Below are 15,271 nucleotides of genomic sequence, written 5' to 3' on the forward strand. Positions count from 1 at the left end.
ACAGATGGCTCCCAGAAAAAGTCCTTAGGTCATAGTGAGCACATGGTCAAAAGGTAGTTCTCCTGAGGTTCCTTTTGTAGTTCTTATAAGGGGGCTGTTACAAAAGCTTGAATACGGCCTCACCCTGCAACCCCCAATCCTGGTTTGAGATGTAATCATTGGTTCACACAGGCTCAGCCACCACTGCCATCCCCACCATGAGGTAGCATAGCCCAGTATGACTGCTGAGCCTGGAATAGGTCATTTGGACTTTCAGCCTCTAAATCTGTGAAATAAGTAAACCTATTCATGGGTTCTATGTAGAAACTAGAGAGAAAAAATGGAAAGGAAAAGTGGGGCGTTCTCATAAAAATTGAAGGAGGATCAGTAGGATAGAGGAAAGGGACCAGGAGGAGGGAGGAGAGGAGAGAAAGGGGAAATACTCAGGATTTACATTGGCCAAATTACATTGTTAGATTGTTTGCATGTATGAATATGTTAGAAGGAATCCCACCTATGTACAAAAATAATGCACCAATAAAAATGGAAAAAAACTTCTCTCTTTACAAATTCCACATGTAAATATACATATAGGCATATATAATAATAACATTCAACTTTAAAAAGAAAAAAAATCTGGCCTTTTGTGACAACATGAATGAACCTGAGGGACATCATGCTAAGTGATATAGGCCAGACACAAAATCAGTATCACAAGATAGTACTTTATAAAGAAAAGATATCTACTCAGCTCGCAGTTCTGTAAGTTCAGGAGCTCCTGTTGGCATCATGAAGAGGGACTCCTGACTGCAACATAACAACACAATGGAGAAATGGAAAGGGAAATGACCACATGCAGAAGAGGTCACATGGCAAGATGGTAAACCAGAGAGATTCGAGGACTGGGCTTGCTCTTTGTATAACAACCCACTCTTGAGAAAATCTACCTGGGGTTGCTTGAGAACATTAATTCCTTCCAAAGACAGAATGTCAACTAACCACCTTCCACTAGGCCCCACCCACCTCCTCCAGCTTCCACCACTTCCCACCAGCACACCAGAGACCAAGCCTTTACCACACTGGAGCCATATGCAAACCACAGCCATGAGCTAAGCATTCAATTCAAGAAGTTAGAAAGGAAAAACCAGAACTTAAAGAAACTAAGGGGAAGAAACAAGGAAATGATAGAAAGAAATAATAAAACCAAGTTTTTTTTTCCTGAAATGGTGAATCAAATGGATGATTTTCTGGTTAAGACTCATCAAGAAAAAGAGATGGTATACATTTTTTTTTTAATGGTTAGAAAAGAGATCATCATTTGAAATCAGATGAAATAAAGGTTTTTAAAATCTTAAGTGAATGCTATGAACCCAAATTTTGAGAACTACATTTGTAAATTTTAGATAAACTTGCCAGTATTGACACTAGAAGTAATCAAGAATCTAACATTCTTTAAGAATAGCAAGAAAAAATCCATATAGATTCCAATAGGCTAGATGATTTTTATTAATGAGTTCTACTACAGTTTCAGTGAATATAAAATCCTAGTTTTATATAAACTATGTAAGAAAATTAAAGAGAACTATTTCAATCTCCTTTTAGTTACTATTATAATCTTGATACCAAGAATATAAAAAACAATAGTATTAGAAGAATAGCTGCTGATATAAACTAAATGTTCAACAAGGCACTGTGAACTGTTCTAAGAGGTTATTTGGATTATTTTAGTTAATTTCTTCTAGAAAACCACTATGTGGTGGATACAATTAGTAACTCCATTTGGAGGTGAGGAATCTGAGGCCTAGGGAGTGTGACATGCCCAATATAATAATTGAAATGGCAGAACAATAGTCTAATTTCAGAGCCTGTGTTCTTAACCATTTCACCATTTCCCTTCTGCACTGCATCTGCAAACATATGTAAATAATGAAGAATAAATAATGCCAAGAATACTAATAAATTATTAGCACACCTAATTAAGAAAACTTTTTAAAGAATTTAGTCAGATTTAAAACCCACTCATGATTTTTTAAAAAGCACTTAGAACACTAGTCATAGAAGGGAACTTTTTCAATCTGATAATGGGCATCTATTAAAAGCAGACATATTATTATAGTGACTTAAATTTTCTATTAAATTCAGGAGAAGAAATGGTTAGCCCTATCATTGTGTCTATTCAACAAGGTATTGGAGATTATTCCAAGTAAAATAAGTTAATAAAGAAAATTAAATGCGTAAGAATTGGAAAGAAGAAAAAAAAAACTCTAATTTTCAGACAATGTTGTTATCTATACAGAATTCATATTAGAATTGAAAAATATGTCAGAAAGATTCCTAGACAAAAGATCATTATTAAAAAAATTTGCTGCACTTTTATTCCATTCACATTAGCACAAAATGTATTCATTTAATAGGAATTTACTGAGTATCTACAATGTGCCAAGCACTGAATTATACACTATAATAGTATGCATAAGACTTTTATGGAGAAAATTATGAAAATTTCTGGAAAGATATGAAAGAAAAACCAAATGAATAGAAAACAACATCATGTAATGGAGGATTCAATATTCTGCAGAGGATGACTCTCTAAATTAACCAAAAACTTCAGTAAAAGTGAAACCCAACCAAAAATAATTTTGATTGGAATTTGACAATATAATTTTAAATCCATTATGTAAAAGCAAAGGAACAGAATATTTGAAATAATTTTAAAGAAGAATAGGTCACAGACATTTATTTCCATTTATATAAAAAATTATTTTAAAATTATACTAATTTAAGAGAGTGAATTTGGGTACTAAAGTTCACTTTGGAATAAGAGGGTGGGAGTCAACAGAGACAGATTTTTTTTGGCCCTACACTGGCTGAGAGTACTGATAACACATCTACTGTTGGCTTGGTTTTGTCAAATCATAAAAGCAAATTCTCTGCCACGCTTTATGAAGAATCCCTTCATAAAGGGACAAGTCAGCCTGTGTCTGGACCATACAAGTAGCTTCTTGGCAATAGTCTAGAAAACTGAATATCAAAGAGAAGAATCTTTCAAAATCCCCTGCAGAAAAGGCGGCCTAATCAGGAAACAAAATAGAAACTGAGCTTTACCCAAGGGGGTAGGGAGAGACACTTCAGAGAGGACAGCCAGTCATAGTGACCTTGAATGGCCTGTGTTAACTGGAGATAGATGCTTCAGAAACCCAGGATGAGCCATTTGCCACAAAGTGATTCAAGGCAGTGGCATTAATTAATCTCCTTGGAAAGCAGAATCAGCCTTTTCATTTTCTCCATCTCTATTCCCTTTTCTCCAAATATTTGGAAGAAATTCCATTGGAATGATCCTTTCCCTGGGGCTGAGAAGTTAACAGTCAACAAGCCAGATTAAGGAAAGAGCTCAGTTTATTTCGGGCATGAATATTAAATGGGATTTATAACCAATGGAGTACTTGTTAATTCTTTCTATTAGTAGAGCAATTCATAACAGCAAAGAAAAGGGCTTCCCAGTACAGACAGTGATGTCCTTAGTCTTTTCCCTTGAAGAAGGCCAATTCATTCATTCTTGTTTTCTCTCTCTCTCTCTCTCTCTCTCTCTCTCTCTCTCTCTCTCTCACNTGTGGATTGGCATTTGTAATTAACTTCTCTCTCTCTCTCTCTCTCTCTCTCTCTCTCTCTCTCTCTCTCTCTCACACACACACACACACACACACACACACACACATACACTACTTCATCCAAGGAAACCAGACTGCCCTCAGCTTGTGAACCCACAGCTCCCACTAATTCAAGCAGGAGTTGTGGGCATGGCACTGGGAGGCAGAATGTGACCTGTGTCCTATTAATAAGTCCTACACCATAGGAATGGAATTTGCAGTTAACAGAAAAAGTCCTGTGTTCCAGCCATTTTCTCAAGGACGGAGAGCAGCCAGAGCCCTCACAGGGCCAAATGTTTGTTAGCAAGGCCCCTACTTCTAGCCCAGTCACCCATCATTTTGTGCTGCCACATAAGAAAGAATAGCCTCTCTCCCCAACATATTTTACTATATAGCTGTTCTGTTATTATTGGGCTTTTGAGGTCAGAGGACTCAGCAACTTTGTCCAAACCACCCTAAAAAGGTGGCTCAATGTTTAGAAGTGGATCAGCTCTACCAGAGCTCAGTATCAAATAATGCAGGAATACAAAGCAGGCTACCTCCTTTCTGCTTAACAGTTCTCATTTAGAAAGTGTGAAGGTTGGCCAGCTGAGGTGACACACACCTGTAATCCCAGCAGCTCAGGAGGCTGAGGCAGGAGGATCTAGAATTCAAAGCCAGCCTTAGCAAAAGTGAAGCTCTAAGCAACCCAGTGAGATCCTGTCTCTAAATAAAATATAATATAGGGCTGGGGATATGTATCAGTGGTCGAGTGCTCTTGAGTTCAATCCCCACAAAAAAAGAGAGTGTGAAGGTTGATATAGGTGATATACAAGCTAACCAGGGAGAAGAAGATAGGGACAATACATCAATAACATTCATGGAAATTGTAATGACACATTCCATCCCACATTCTGACTTGAGTGGCTCCTCTCTTAAGCTATCACTCCATCAAGTCCAACTTACCAGCTTTGATATGTTTTCCTTCATTAACAACACTCCAAAAAATAAAAACAAATGAAAAATTTAAAAAAGAACACTTGAATATTAGGGGTTTCAGAAGGTGACTAAATAATACTGGCTTTTAATTTTTCATTCTGAATTCATGCATTCAATACTTTTCTGAGTTCTATAAATCAGGTACTGTGCTTGGCCCAGGAGGGGAAAAAATGGATAACAGGTGACAAGAGGCTACGCGGGATTTGTGGTGGGTGTGCAAGGGCAGAGTACAGACAAAATTGTAGGAGAGTTTTGTTTTAGGCTGAAGAACAAGTGTGTAAGGTATATTGGTGATGCTTCCCCTAGTTTCTTGACATGTTGTCCTTCATTAACAACACTCCAAAAAAAAATTTTAAAAATTAAAAAAGAAAAAGAAAAAGAACACTCCAAAATCAAAGGTCAAATAAATGTTCTCTCTGATATGTGGATGCTTAAACACAACAAGGGGTGGAGGGAGGAAGAACAGAAGTTCAGTGGATTAGAAAAGGGGAATGAAGGGAAGGGAGGGGTTGGAAATAGGAAAGAAAATAGAATGAATCACAAATAGCTTTCCTGCATTCATTTGTGTACACACCACAGTGAATCTCCATGTCATGTACAATCCCAAGAATGGGATCCTAATTAGAATAAGATATATTCCATGTATGTTTAGTATGTCAAAATATACTTTACTATATCTAAAAAGAATTTTTTAAAAAACATTTTAAAAAACAACAACACTCCAAAAAATTTTTTGGCATCTCCACAATGTTGTGGCATCAATCTATATCTGAAGCATCTCATTTTAACAAAATAAAATAATGATTCCAATAAAAGGTGCTCTATTTTTTGAAATGAATAAGATATTTTGAATAATTTAACTGCTCAAAACATTTTTAATCACAAAAGTAATGCATATTTTCCATAGATAATTTGTAATACACAGGAAGAAATAAAGAAGTGAGCAGGAATCAAGCTAGTAGAGGAAACAAATTATATTTTGGTATTTTCTTTTATTTCCTATGCAAAGAATTATGATTTATTTTGTACATATGTTAGATCTCATCTTGTACACATAATTTTGTAGCCTAATTTTTTCACTTAACATTCTATTGCAAGCAATTCCCACATTCTTAAATACTCTTAGAGAATAACATTTTTAATGGCTGAAAAACATTTCACCATTATAGATAGGCCACAATTATTTCAACTATTTCCCTACTGCTGTAAATTTAGGTCACATCCATTCTTTTGCTCTCCACATGGCAATGCACATTCAAGTACATAAATCTATCTGCTATGATTACTTCTTTATGATAAATTTCTAAACTACAAAAATTGGAATCAAGATCATCCATTATTTTAGTATTCTTGCCACATATTGCTTAATTTCTCTAGAAATACAAAAACTACTTATTATACACTAAATAATAAATATTTATCAATCAATCAAATGAATAAACAAATTATTTTTAGATTCCTCATAAAACCCTTGCTAAAAGTTGCCATACTTGAACCATAAGAAGCGAAATAGTCTTTGTGGAAGTAGACAAACACTTGGATTGGAGGAACCAGTAATATCACTGAAAATGCAGATCATGAATTATGTCAAGAGTTGAGTTATATATGTCATCTGATGGAAAGCTGTATAACCAAAATAATGTTGCAGAAGTGAAGTTATAGTACTCTCCCCTTATCTGCAGGGGACACATCTCAAGACCCCAAGTGGGTGCCTGAAACTGCATATAGAACTAAACCTGATATTCACTATGCTTTACCCTATACATGCATAGATATGATAAAATTTAATTCATAAATTAGGCACAGTAAGAAATTAATAACAATAGCTAATAATAAAATAGAGCAATCATAATAATGTTCTGCAATAAAAGTTATGTGAATGTGCTCTCTCTTTCCCCTCTTGCTCTCAAAATATCTTATCGTACTATATTCACCCTTATTCTTGTGAGGTCTATGTGATTAAATGAAACAATGTCTATGTGATAAAATGATACAATGTCTATGTGAGGAAATGAAATGATGCAGCATTAGGCTAGTAATTAACGGTTACCTATACAACAGTAGTTCTGATAACTGAGACAGCTACTAAGTGACTAACAGGTGGGTAGTATATACAGCATGGATGTACTGGACAAAGGAATAATTTGAATCCTGGGTGGGCTGGAGAGGGAACACACAAGATTTCATCATACTATTTATAATCATAGATAATTTAAAATTTATGAATTATTTATTTCTGGAATTTCTCATTTACCATTTTCACACTTTGACACTGATCTCAGGAACTGAAAGCAAACTACAGGTATGTGAGGACTACCCTAAAGTCAAGACAGTTTTTAAAATCACCCAAAAAACTAAAAAATCCTTTTGTAGACCCAATATCAATTTGTTTGAAGATAAATGTATCCCAGAGTTACATTTGTAATTACAAATACATAGACAGCATGCTAATTATTCCCTTAATGATTTGGCTATTAAGAGTCTAGGAGTGATAACAAAATCAATATACCATAATCCCAGTTTACAACACAAAATCATTTTAGGATATAAATGGTGAAAGGATGGCATATCAGAGTGGTTTGGCTTTATGTTAAGGAATTATATCAACTCATTGCCTTCCAAACAATTCTAGTGAAAAATCAATCTCTTCCCAATGCTGTATTTTTTTCTTTAAGATTCTTTCTCTCTGAATCAAATAGGTCGGGAATTAAACCTTGCTGTCTCTGCAGTGCCTTGTGTATAATGACAAACACAAATGAGATGAGCTGCCTGTCATAGTTGTGCTGATGGCCTCAGACATTACAACTAACTTTCTACTTTAGGAGTCCAAGAGAAAACAAGGCCCTGAACTGATTTTGTGGGTACAGTGGAGAGTTAGATGGAGCATGCATTTGTTTTATGCCTGAGGATTACGTAGGAAAGACAGACAAAACTCTTAAATAAAAAGGTGTGCTGGTGTTAGCAATTTATTTCAGTTATTTGTTGGATGTCATGAGAAAAAAAGTTATAAAACAAACAGTAATTTGGTGACTGTTTCTCCTACCATAATTAATTCATAACTGTAAATTATACACATTATTATTTTATAAAGCCTTTCGAAAGCAAGTAGAGTAAAGGAAAAACAGCTTGGCTGCCCCTAGGATAATTTTGCTTTGATGCCAGTTGAATAAAAGGAGAACCATCTGAGAGATTCATAACATGATCAATTGAGGCCTGGATGAAGGCATGGATAGTATCAGGGAGGGTGGCTATGTACAGCGTCACCCTAACAGGGCAGCCAAGAGAACCGAGCAGATGTGGACAGCAGTTGAACAGCAAGATAGAGTACATGAGCTCAGGAATGCCCTGGGTAAACACTGAGAAAGAAGAATTTCCTGAAGGGTAGTATAAATCCAATCAGTAACATTCAGTTTTTGATAGTTTCATAAATTTAAAACACTATTTGCTGAAAAGGACAGTCACAGTCATTGTGAGATCACATCACATCCAGTACAGGACAGCACAGCAAAAGCTACAGTGTATAGACAGGAACAACTCCTATCAGGGCCATGAGACCAGCTGTCTCAGGAGCCAACCCCCACTGTCCTGCCACAGAGCTTCTCTTGAAATCTTAACACTGTTGAGTCCTTTATGCACATCATCCTCACCGTACTGAGTTTTTTTGTTTTGTTTTGTTTTGTTTTGTTTGTGGTGCTGGAGATTGAATCCAGGGCTTCGTGCATGCAAGACAAGCACTCTACCAACTGAGCTATATCCCCAGTCCCTATACTGAGTTTTTAGATCCAACACTAATAAGTCTCTTTATATTATTTTTTACCATGTTTCAGTCAACTTTTTTTGCTGTTATGACTAAAAGATCTGACCAGAACAATTTCAGGGGAGGAAAAGGTTTATATGGGGGCTCACAGTTTCAGAGGTCTAAATCCACAGACATCTGGTTCTATTCCTTGGGGCTCCAGGTGAGGCTGAACATCATGGCAGAAGAGTGTGGCAGAGGGAAGCAGTTCACATGATGATGAGAAAACAAAGAGAGAGAGATTCCATTCACCAGATACAAAATATTTACCCCAAAGCCATACCCCCCAATGCCCACCTTTTCAGCCATACCCTACCAACCTTCAGTTACCACTCAGTTAATCACATCAGGGGATCAATTCACTGATTGGGTTAAAGTTCTCATAACCCAATCATTTTACCTCTAAACCTTCTTGCATTGTCTCACACATGAGATTTGGGAGAGACAGCTCACATCCAAAATATAAATATCCCCACAAGCAAATTATTTCTTAATACTCTTTTCCAATTTCTCTCTTGAGGATAGCTTTCCTTCTACAACCAAGTGTCATCTTCATCCTAATTATGGGAAATAATAGGGGGATGTTAATTTTTACCTCGATATGAATAGTATAAGAAAAGCATTAGATCCAGGAGAAATGAGTACCAAGAGAGAAGATGTAAGCAATCACTTGACAGCACTGGGGGTATCCACTTTTATCCCTTTAAACAACTTCAAATACAAACCTGGAAAAGGGCAGGCACATTCCCATGAGTGTTTAAACATGGCTGGAATATTGCAAAATAAAATAAAGCTGATTATCATTGATGAGCACACATGCTATTTACCTTTGGCAAGCCTTTTTCTGAACTTGAACAATGGATTTCCAATATTCCACCACGGGGTTGATTCATAAAAATTTCAGAGATTCTGGATCACAAGTGCAGTGTCCACTCAAAAATTTTAGTCCTTTCTTCACAAATCAATGTGAAAGGCTGTTAAGGTGAGCACAGAGACACATGCTCAGTTTCATATTCCAGAATGGTATTTGTTGAACTTAACAGGTTGGAGAGAATATGAGGGGGATTGCATATTCTAGTAACAAATGTACATCTTCTCTATCACTGTCCTTCTAAATTGTATTATTATGTTCCCAACTAGAGTTTCTTAGTCTACCATAGTCACAGAATGCACAGTGATACAACCAGGGAATAAGACAACTGTATGCCTCTCCTATATGGATATTAAAGGAGCATACAATTAAAGACTACTAAGACTGTATCCATTATGAATTTTATTTATCATGAACTACAAGATTTCTTTTCCTGGCCGTATAGTAAGTCTGTTACCAACAACTTAAGTGGACAGCACAAGTCCAAGAACAGAGAGTGATGTTTATTTGAGTGCAAAGAGAAGAATCAGGTGTATGATCCAAAGAAAACTCCCAGAATGTGTGATTCCAAACGGAAAGGAAGGAGCATGTACGGCAGGGGTCTGAATGAGCAACTGGTTTCCTGCTACTCTCTTCTGGGCTAGAACTTTTTTATTGCCACTTCCCTTCAGTCCCATCAGAGCCTCTCTAGAATTCGCTCATCTCCATGTATTTCTTCTGTTGGGACTGGATGTAAGGACAGACAGAAACTTGAAAGGACACCCTCTCCTCCATAAATCACCAACTAGACAAAAATACAATCTATTCACCAGTTACTTCTCTTCTCAAAGGACTCTATTTACATGTTTTTATCAAGTATTACAAGGGGAAAGGCTTCAGGAAGTTGGCAAGCCTCAGTTACTATCTCGTGGTTTTACTTTGGTTGAACAATGAGAATGAAAAGGTGACATATCCCCAAGAAGAATGCCAGGAGAAAACTACAAAACCTCTTTGTGAGGGTATTGTTCCTAAAAACACAAACATTGATCCCAAACTGCAAGGTTGCAGTTTGATTTAATAAGTTTACCACAGAATCACAAATACAACAAGTAATAAAAGAAAAGAACAAAGTTTCTACAAGAATGTGCTGAACATAAACAGCTCTTTCATTGTGCATAACCACAGTGAAATTTCATTATGATGGAATTTTTAAACTGCCTGTACTGCTGCTGTTCATCTCCTTCATGCTTTATCTAAGAATTACAGCAATTTGAACAATAAAAAAAAATTATCCATTGTGATTTCTTAAGAAAGGTGCAGCTCTTTATTTCCAAAATGCTCGTTTATATAATGAATGACTTTGGGCTTGCAGGGATATGTTCACCTGATTATGTGACACAATTATCGGGCATGAATCTACCAGCAATGATTAAATCTTAGACACAGATCTGAACAATTGCTCAAGCAGCATGCAAAAAATACTGTGTGATTAAATTAGTATGGGATTGGTAACCAAAAATACTGTGTAAAAATCATTGTTTTGCCTTACATTTTTCTGAGAAAAACCAACATATCTTTCTTAGAAATCACAGAATCTCTTTAGAGAAAGAGATTAAAGACAATCTTTAATAGGATACTAATTTATATGGACTTGCCTAGGATTTTCCTGGCTTTATCACTAAAAATCCCAAATCTTACAAAACCCCTAAATCTTAGCTAAACTGGGATAGCTTGTCCCTGTACTCATTGGATTCACAAATCCCTTCACTGACATAACCTACATGAGACTTAGCTTTCTCAGGATTCTTTTCTACACCATGAGTCAAAATCAGTGTCCCTATAACCTATTCCTGTCCTGTCTTCTGTGACAAGATAAAAGTTTATTCCCTCTTCTATTTGGAAGCTCTGGGTTTCCAAAGATTGCCTTCCCATCTCACATTTCCCCAGTCCATTCTATATTCTCTAGGTTAAGTTGATTCTGTTCCTTCATTTGCTCCTTGAGTGTTCTTGTTGCACTCATAATCTCGGTACTCTCCACTGAGCAGACTCATCTGTCCAGATCCCTCCAAGAATGACATCCCAAACTGAACTCAAGCCTCTGCACATTGCCTGAGCAGTCTATGTAGCCCTGTCCTCTCTTGGGTGTCAAGTTCCCAGGTGGACAAACTGACATTCCTCCAGCTCATTTGGCCACTACATCCCCTTATTCAATAATAGCACTGTTCATGGAGAGCCACAGAGATTTTTTCACATGGTGTTATTCAAAGCCCATCCCATAGTTGTGCAACTGCTCTTTAGATTCAAATATTACACATTGACCCTTTAGAGTGAACTCATAATTCCAGCCCATGGTTCCAGCTTTGGATCATAATTCTATCACCCAAATTACTCACTCCAGTAACTTGCTTCCAGGTTCATGTAGCTCGCAAGTGTTTTCTACATGTCAACATCCGCAGTCATTCAAATCGTTGGCAGAAATGTTGACTAGGTCAGGGTGGAAAACCAAATGATTAATCAGTGCATTTCCTGCATAAAGGCAAGTATTCACATGGGTCCTTCATTTTGAAATATTCTCTAGGGTGTTCCCTTACAGATTTTAAAAGTTTAAATCAGGAAAGAAAGTAGAAATACACTGTAATTAATATGCCCTTCATTTTCAACCAGCAACTTTCTTCTCCCTTAGGGTTAGCCTACACCTTTAGTGAAAAAAAGCATACAGAACTCTCACCAGGAGCCTGGAACCAAGCAGACAACGGAGTGTGAATCATTGCTGCAGTGTATCCTGTGTCCCTGGCTCCTCTCTCTCAGCACTTGTTAAGGTTGCCCTTGCCCAACCCTTTTGAAGTCAGGCCTGTCGCTTGGACCTGTACTAGTGAGTGACACACATGTGGAATGATGTGCTTTCTTCTTTTATTTGTTCTAATTAGTTATACACGACAATAAAACGCATTTTGACACATCATACATAAATGGAGTACAACTTCTCATTCTTCTGGTTGTGTGAATGATACGCTTTTACACACTGACAGAAACTTCAAAAGCTGGCAGCAGAGTTCCTCATGCTTCCTCAGGGAAGCAGGTGTCAGGATGAAGCTTTCATCACCTTGGGTGCCTGAGAGAACACAATGATCAGAGTACCTTTGCTGACCCACATAGATAGGTAGGTGGAGAAGGAAATAAAGCCCCTGAGACTTGGGGTGCTTAATTACTGCTGTATGACTTTGCCTACCCTGAATGTCACACTTAGGATACAGAAGTAGAAAAAGACCTGGTTTCTTGTTTATAAGAAGCTTATAGTGGGAGCTGAGGATATAGCTCAGTTGGTACAGTGTTTGCCTACCATGCACAAGGCCCTGGGTTCAATTCCCAGCACCACCAAAAAAAAAAAAAAAGAAGCTTAAAGTGTAGATGAGGAGAAAAATCATATTCATAAAATAAAAGTAAGGACTAAATTAACATAAAGCAAAAATCTAAATTACAAAGTAGAGATAAGTAGCAAATAGGATGTGATGCCAAAAGTGAGCCACTAAGACAAAACATTAAAAAAGAGTAAAGGGCTTATGGTTCTCAGAAACATCTCATTTCCACTAAATAAAAGAAAGCTTAAAATTATAGAATTTATTAAAAAGTATTATAGGAAATGGTTCCACAAATATAGTGACTCCTCTTTTAAAACTGCAATAAAGGTGTGGGTTTAATTTATGGGGCCATTTTCCATGTATTTGATTTTAGCCTTTTCAACAGCCAGCATTAATAAGACCCTTAGTGTTTTTTAATCAACATATTATAGGTCCCTGTCCTTCAGAAATGGACAGATTTAACACTTCACTAAGACAGGGTAATCACTCTTTCCAGCAGTTTTACAGGAACCTCAACAATTTGGGTAATACAGATAAAATGGAGCTGATTTTAGTACTCACTCAAAATATGATTTACTTTGTTTCACAGACATGTCCATCATTATAAGTACAAAGGTAAATATTGGCCTGAATACTCAATATCAATTAGGGTGGTATAACAAAAGTATGACTTGTTTATTTTTTAAATATATTCAGCCTCTCCTCTCCATGGATGGAGGAAGTTTTACATTAATTGGAATAGTCATTCACTCATTCAACAGAGATTAACCAAGGGATTGTACCAGATGTTGGCCATTCATCAGTGGGCAGAATAGTTCAACCAGTCCTCAGAGAACTTACCAGCTGGAGGAATGTGTTAGTTAGCTTCCTGTCACTTGATCAAAATACCTGCAATAGTCAACTGATAAAGTTTATTTTGTCTCAGTTTTGAAGTTGCCAGCCTTGTTCCTTTGGGCCTGTGATGACATAGCACATCATAGTGGGAGTGCATGGCAGAGCAAAATCACTTACCTCATGGCCAGGAAATGAAAGAGAAAAAGAAGAAGAGATTGAGAACTCAATGTGCCCTCCAGCAGCATGCCCCCAAAGACCTAAGGGCCTCCCACAAGTCCCTACCTCTCAAAGGCTCCACCACCTCCCAAAAGCCCCACCCTGGGGACCAATCCTTTAACAACACATGGACTCTGGGAACATTCAAGCTCCAAACTGTAGCATTCTGCCCCCATTTCCCAAAGAGCCATGTCCATCTCACAATATAAAAATGCCTTCATTCCATCCACCAAGGTTCCCAAAGTCTTAATTGTTCAGCTACTCAAAAATTCAAGACCAAAGCCTATTCTAAGACTCTATGCAAATACAGCTAGAAGCCCCTATAAAAATCAAAAAGAAAGTAACACACTCCCAAGGTACATTGGTGGACGGGCACAGAGTATACATTCCCATTTCAAGAGACAGGAACAGGGGAACTAGTCTACCACCTTTAACAGATCAGCCCAAAGTACCACCAAAACCTAACAACTAAATATTAAATCCTAAATCTCCTTTTCCAGCACCTGCAGCACACTATAGTGGAATGTGGGTTCTCACGCTTAGGCATCCTTGCCTCTTTGGTCTTTCTGGTTGTATCCCAAATGGCCATTTTTTCAGACTGACTTTGCACACTGCCTGTAACTTTACCTGATGGTCAATGCACATTGCCACTACGTCTACCCTTCTGGGTTTTTCACTGAAGCTTTGGCTTCATTCTCATAGCCCCATACTTTGCCCTGTCAGGGGCTGCTTGCAGGTATGCTCACCTCACAACACACTGCCTGGCCTTCCAAGTTTTCCTTTGAAATCTTGGTGGAAGCCTCCATGACTCCATAAGTCTTACATTCTACATGTCTGCAAAACCATCATCTGGTAGACAATGCCAAGGCCTGTGACCAGCATAAGCTATAACTGGGCTGCTTGAACCACCCCTGTAGTGGCTTCTGAGTGCCTTGCCAGATGACCTTAGGGAAAAAATCCAGGGTGAATAATTCCCTTAGGGGGTCCTAGGCAGGCAGTCCCAAGGTTCCTTGCTAAAGAAATAGAAAGTCTTTCAAACAAATCTGCATTTTTACACCTTCGAACCTAAGATTCCAGAGGTAGCCTTGCAGATTCCTGAGATGCCCCTGAGGCATCTTTCTTATTGTACCTTGGAAGGCACTTGGGTTTTTGGTTTCTTTTTCTGAAGGCTAGAAATTAGACCCTCATGATGACACCTTTACATATACTGCTTTTGGCCAAACTGCAACCTTTTCAGAAACCTTCTGCTCTGTTCCTGTTTGGTTCTGATTCTAACTATAAATTTACCTAACAGCAACCATACCCACACTGCTGCCTGAATGCTTTTACCTTGAAATTTCCTCCTCCAGATAAACTAGTCTACCACCTTTAAGCTCAGCCTCCCACAAAGTATAAGAACCTGGACAAAAATGCAATAAAAATCTTTGCAAAAGTGTTAACAAAGGGTGCCCCTAATAAGATGTCCAGTGAAGTTCTCATTTCTATTTGCAACCTCATCAGTATAGCCTTTATAGTCACATTTATATCAGAGACAGGAACTTCTGGCCTAGTAACAATAGAAATAAAAACTAGTCAAGGTTTTCACATAGGCAAGGCTTTAGTTGGGGTGGGT

General features: G+C 37.5%; 1 protein-coding gene across 1 annotated transcript in view; it reads right to left on the minus strand.

The window, feature by feature from the left end:
• Nucleotides 1-9,339: 9,339 nt before the first annotated feature.
• The window catches only part of Tmx1 (thioredoxin related transmembrane protein 1), a 64,072-nt gene continuing 58,140 nt past the window's right edge, over nucleotides 9,340-15,271 (minus strand). The window contains exon 9 of the mRNA XM_048798593.1: nucleotides 9,340-9,374. Within this exon, the coding sequence (XP_048654550.1) occupies nucleotides 9,355-9,374 (20 nt within the window). The 3' untranslated portion in view covers nucleotides 9,340-9,354. The remainder of the gene's footprint in view (nucleotides 9,375-15,271) is intronic.

This window comes from Marmota marmota, unplaced genomic scaffold, assembly GCF_001458135.2.
Source record: "Marmota marmota marmota unplaced genomic scaffold, marMar, whole genome shotgun sequence".
NCBI classification, from domain to species: Eukaryota; Metazoa; Chordata; class Mammalia; order Rodentia; family Sciuridae; genus Marmota; species Marmota marmota.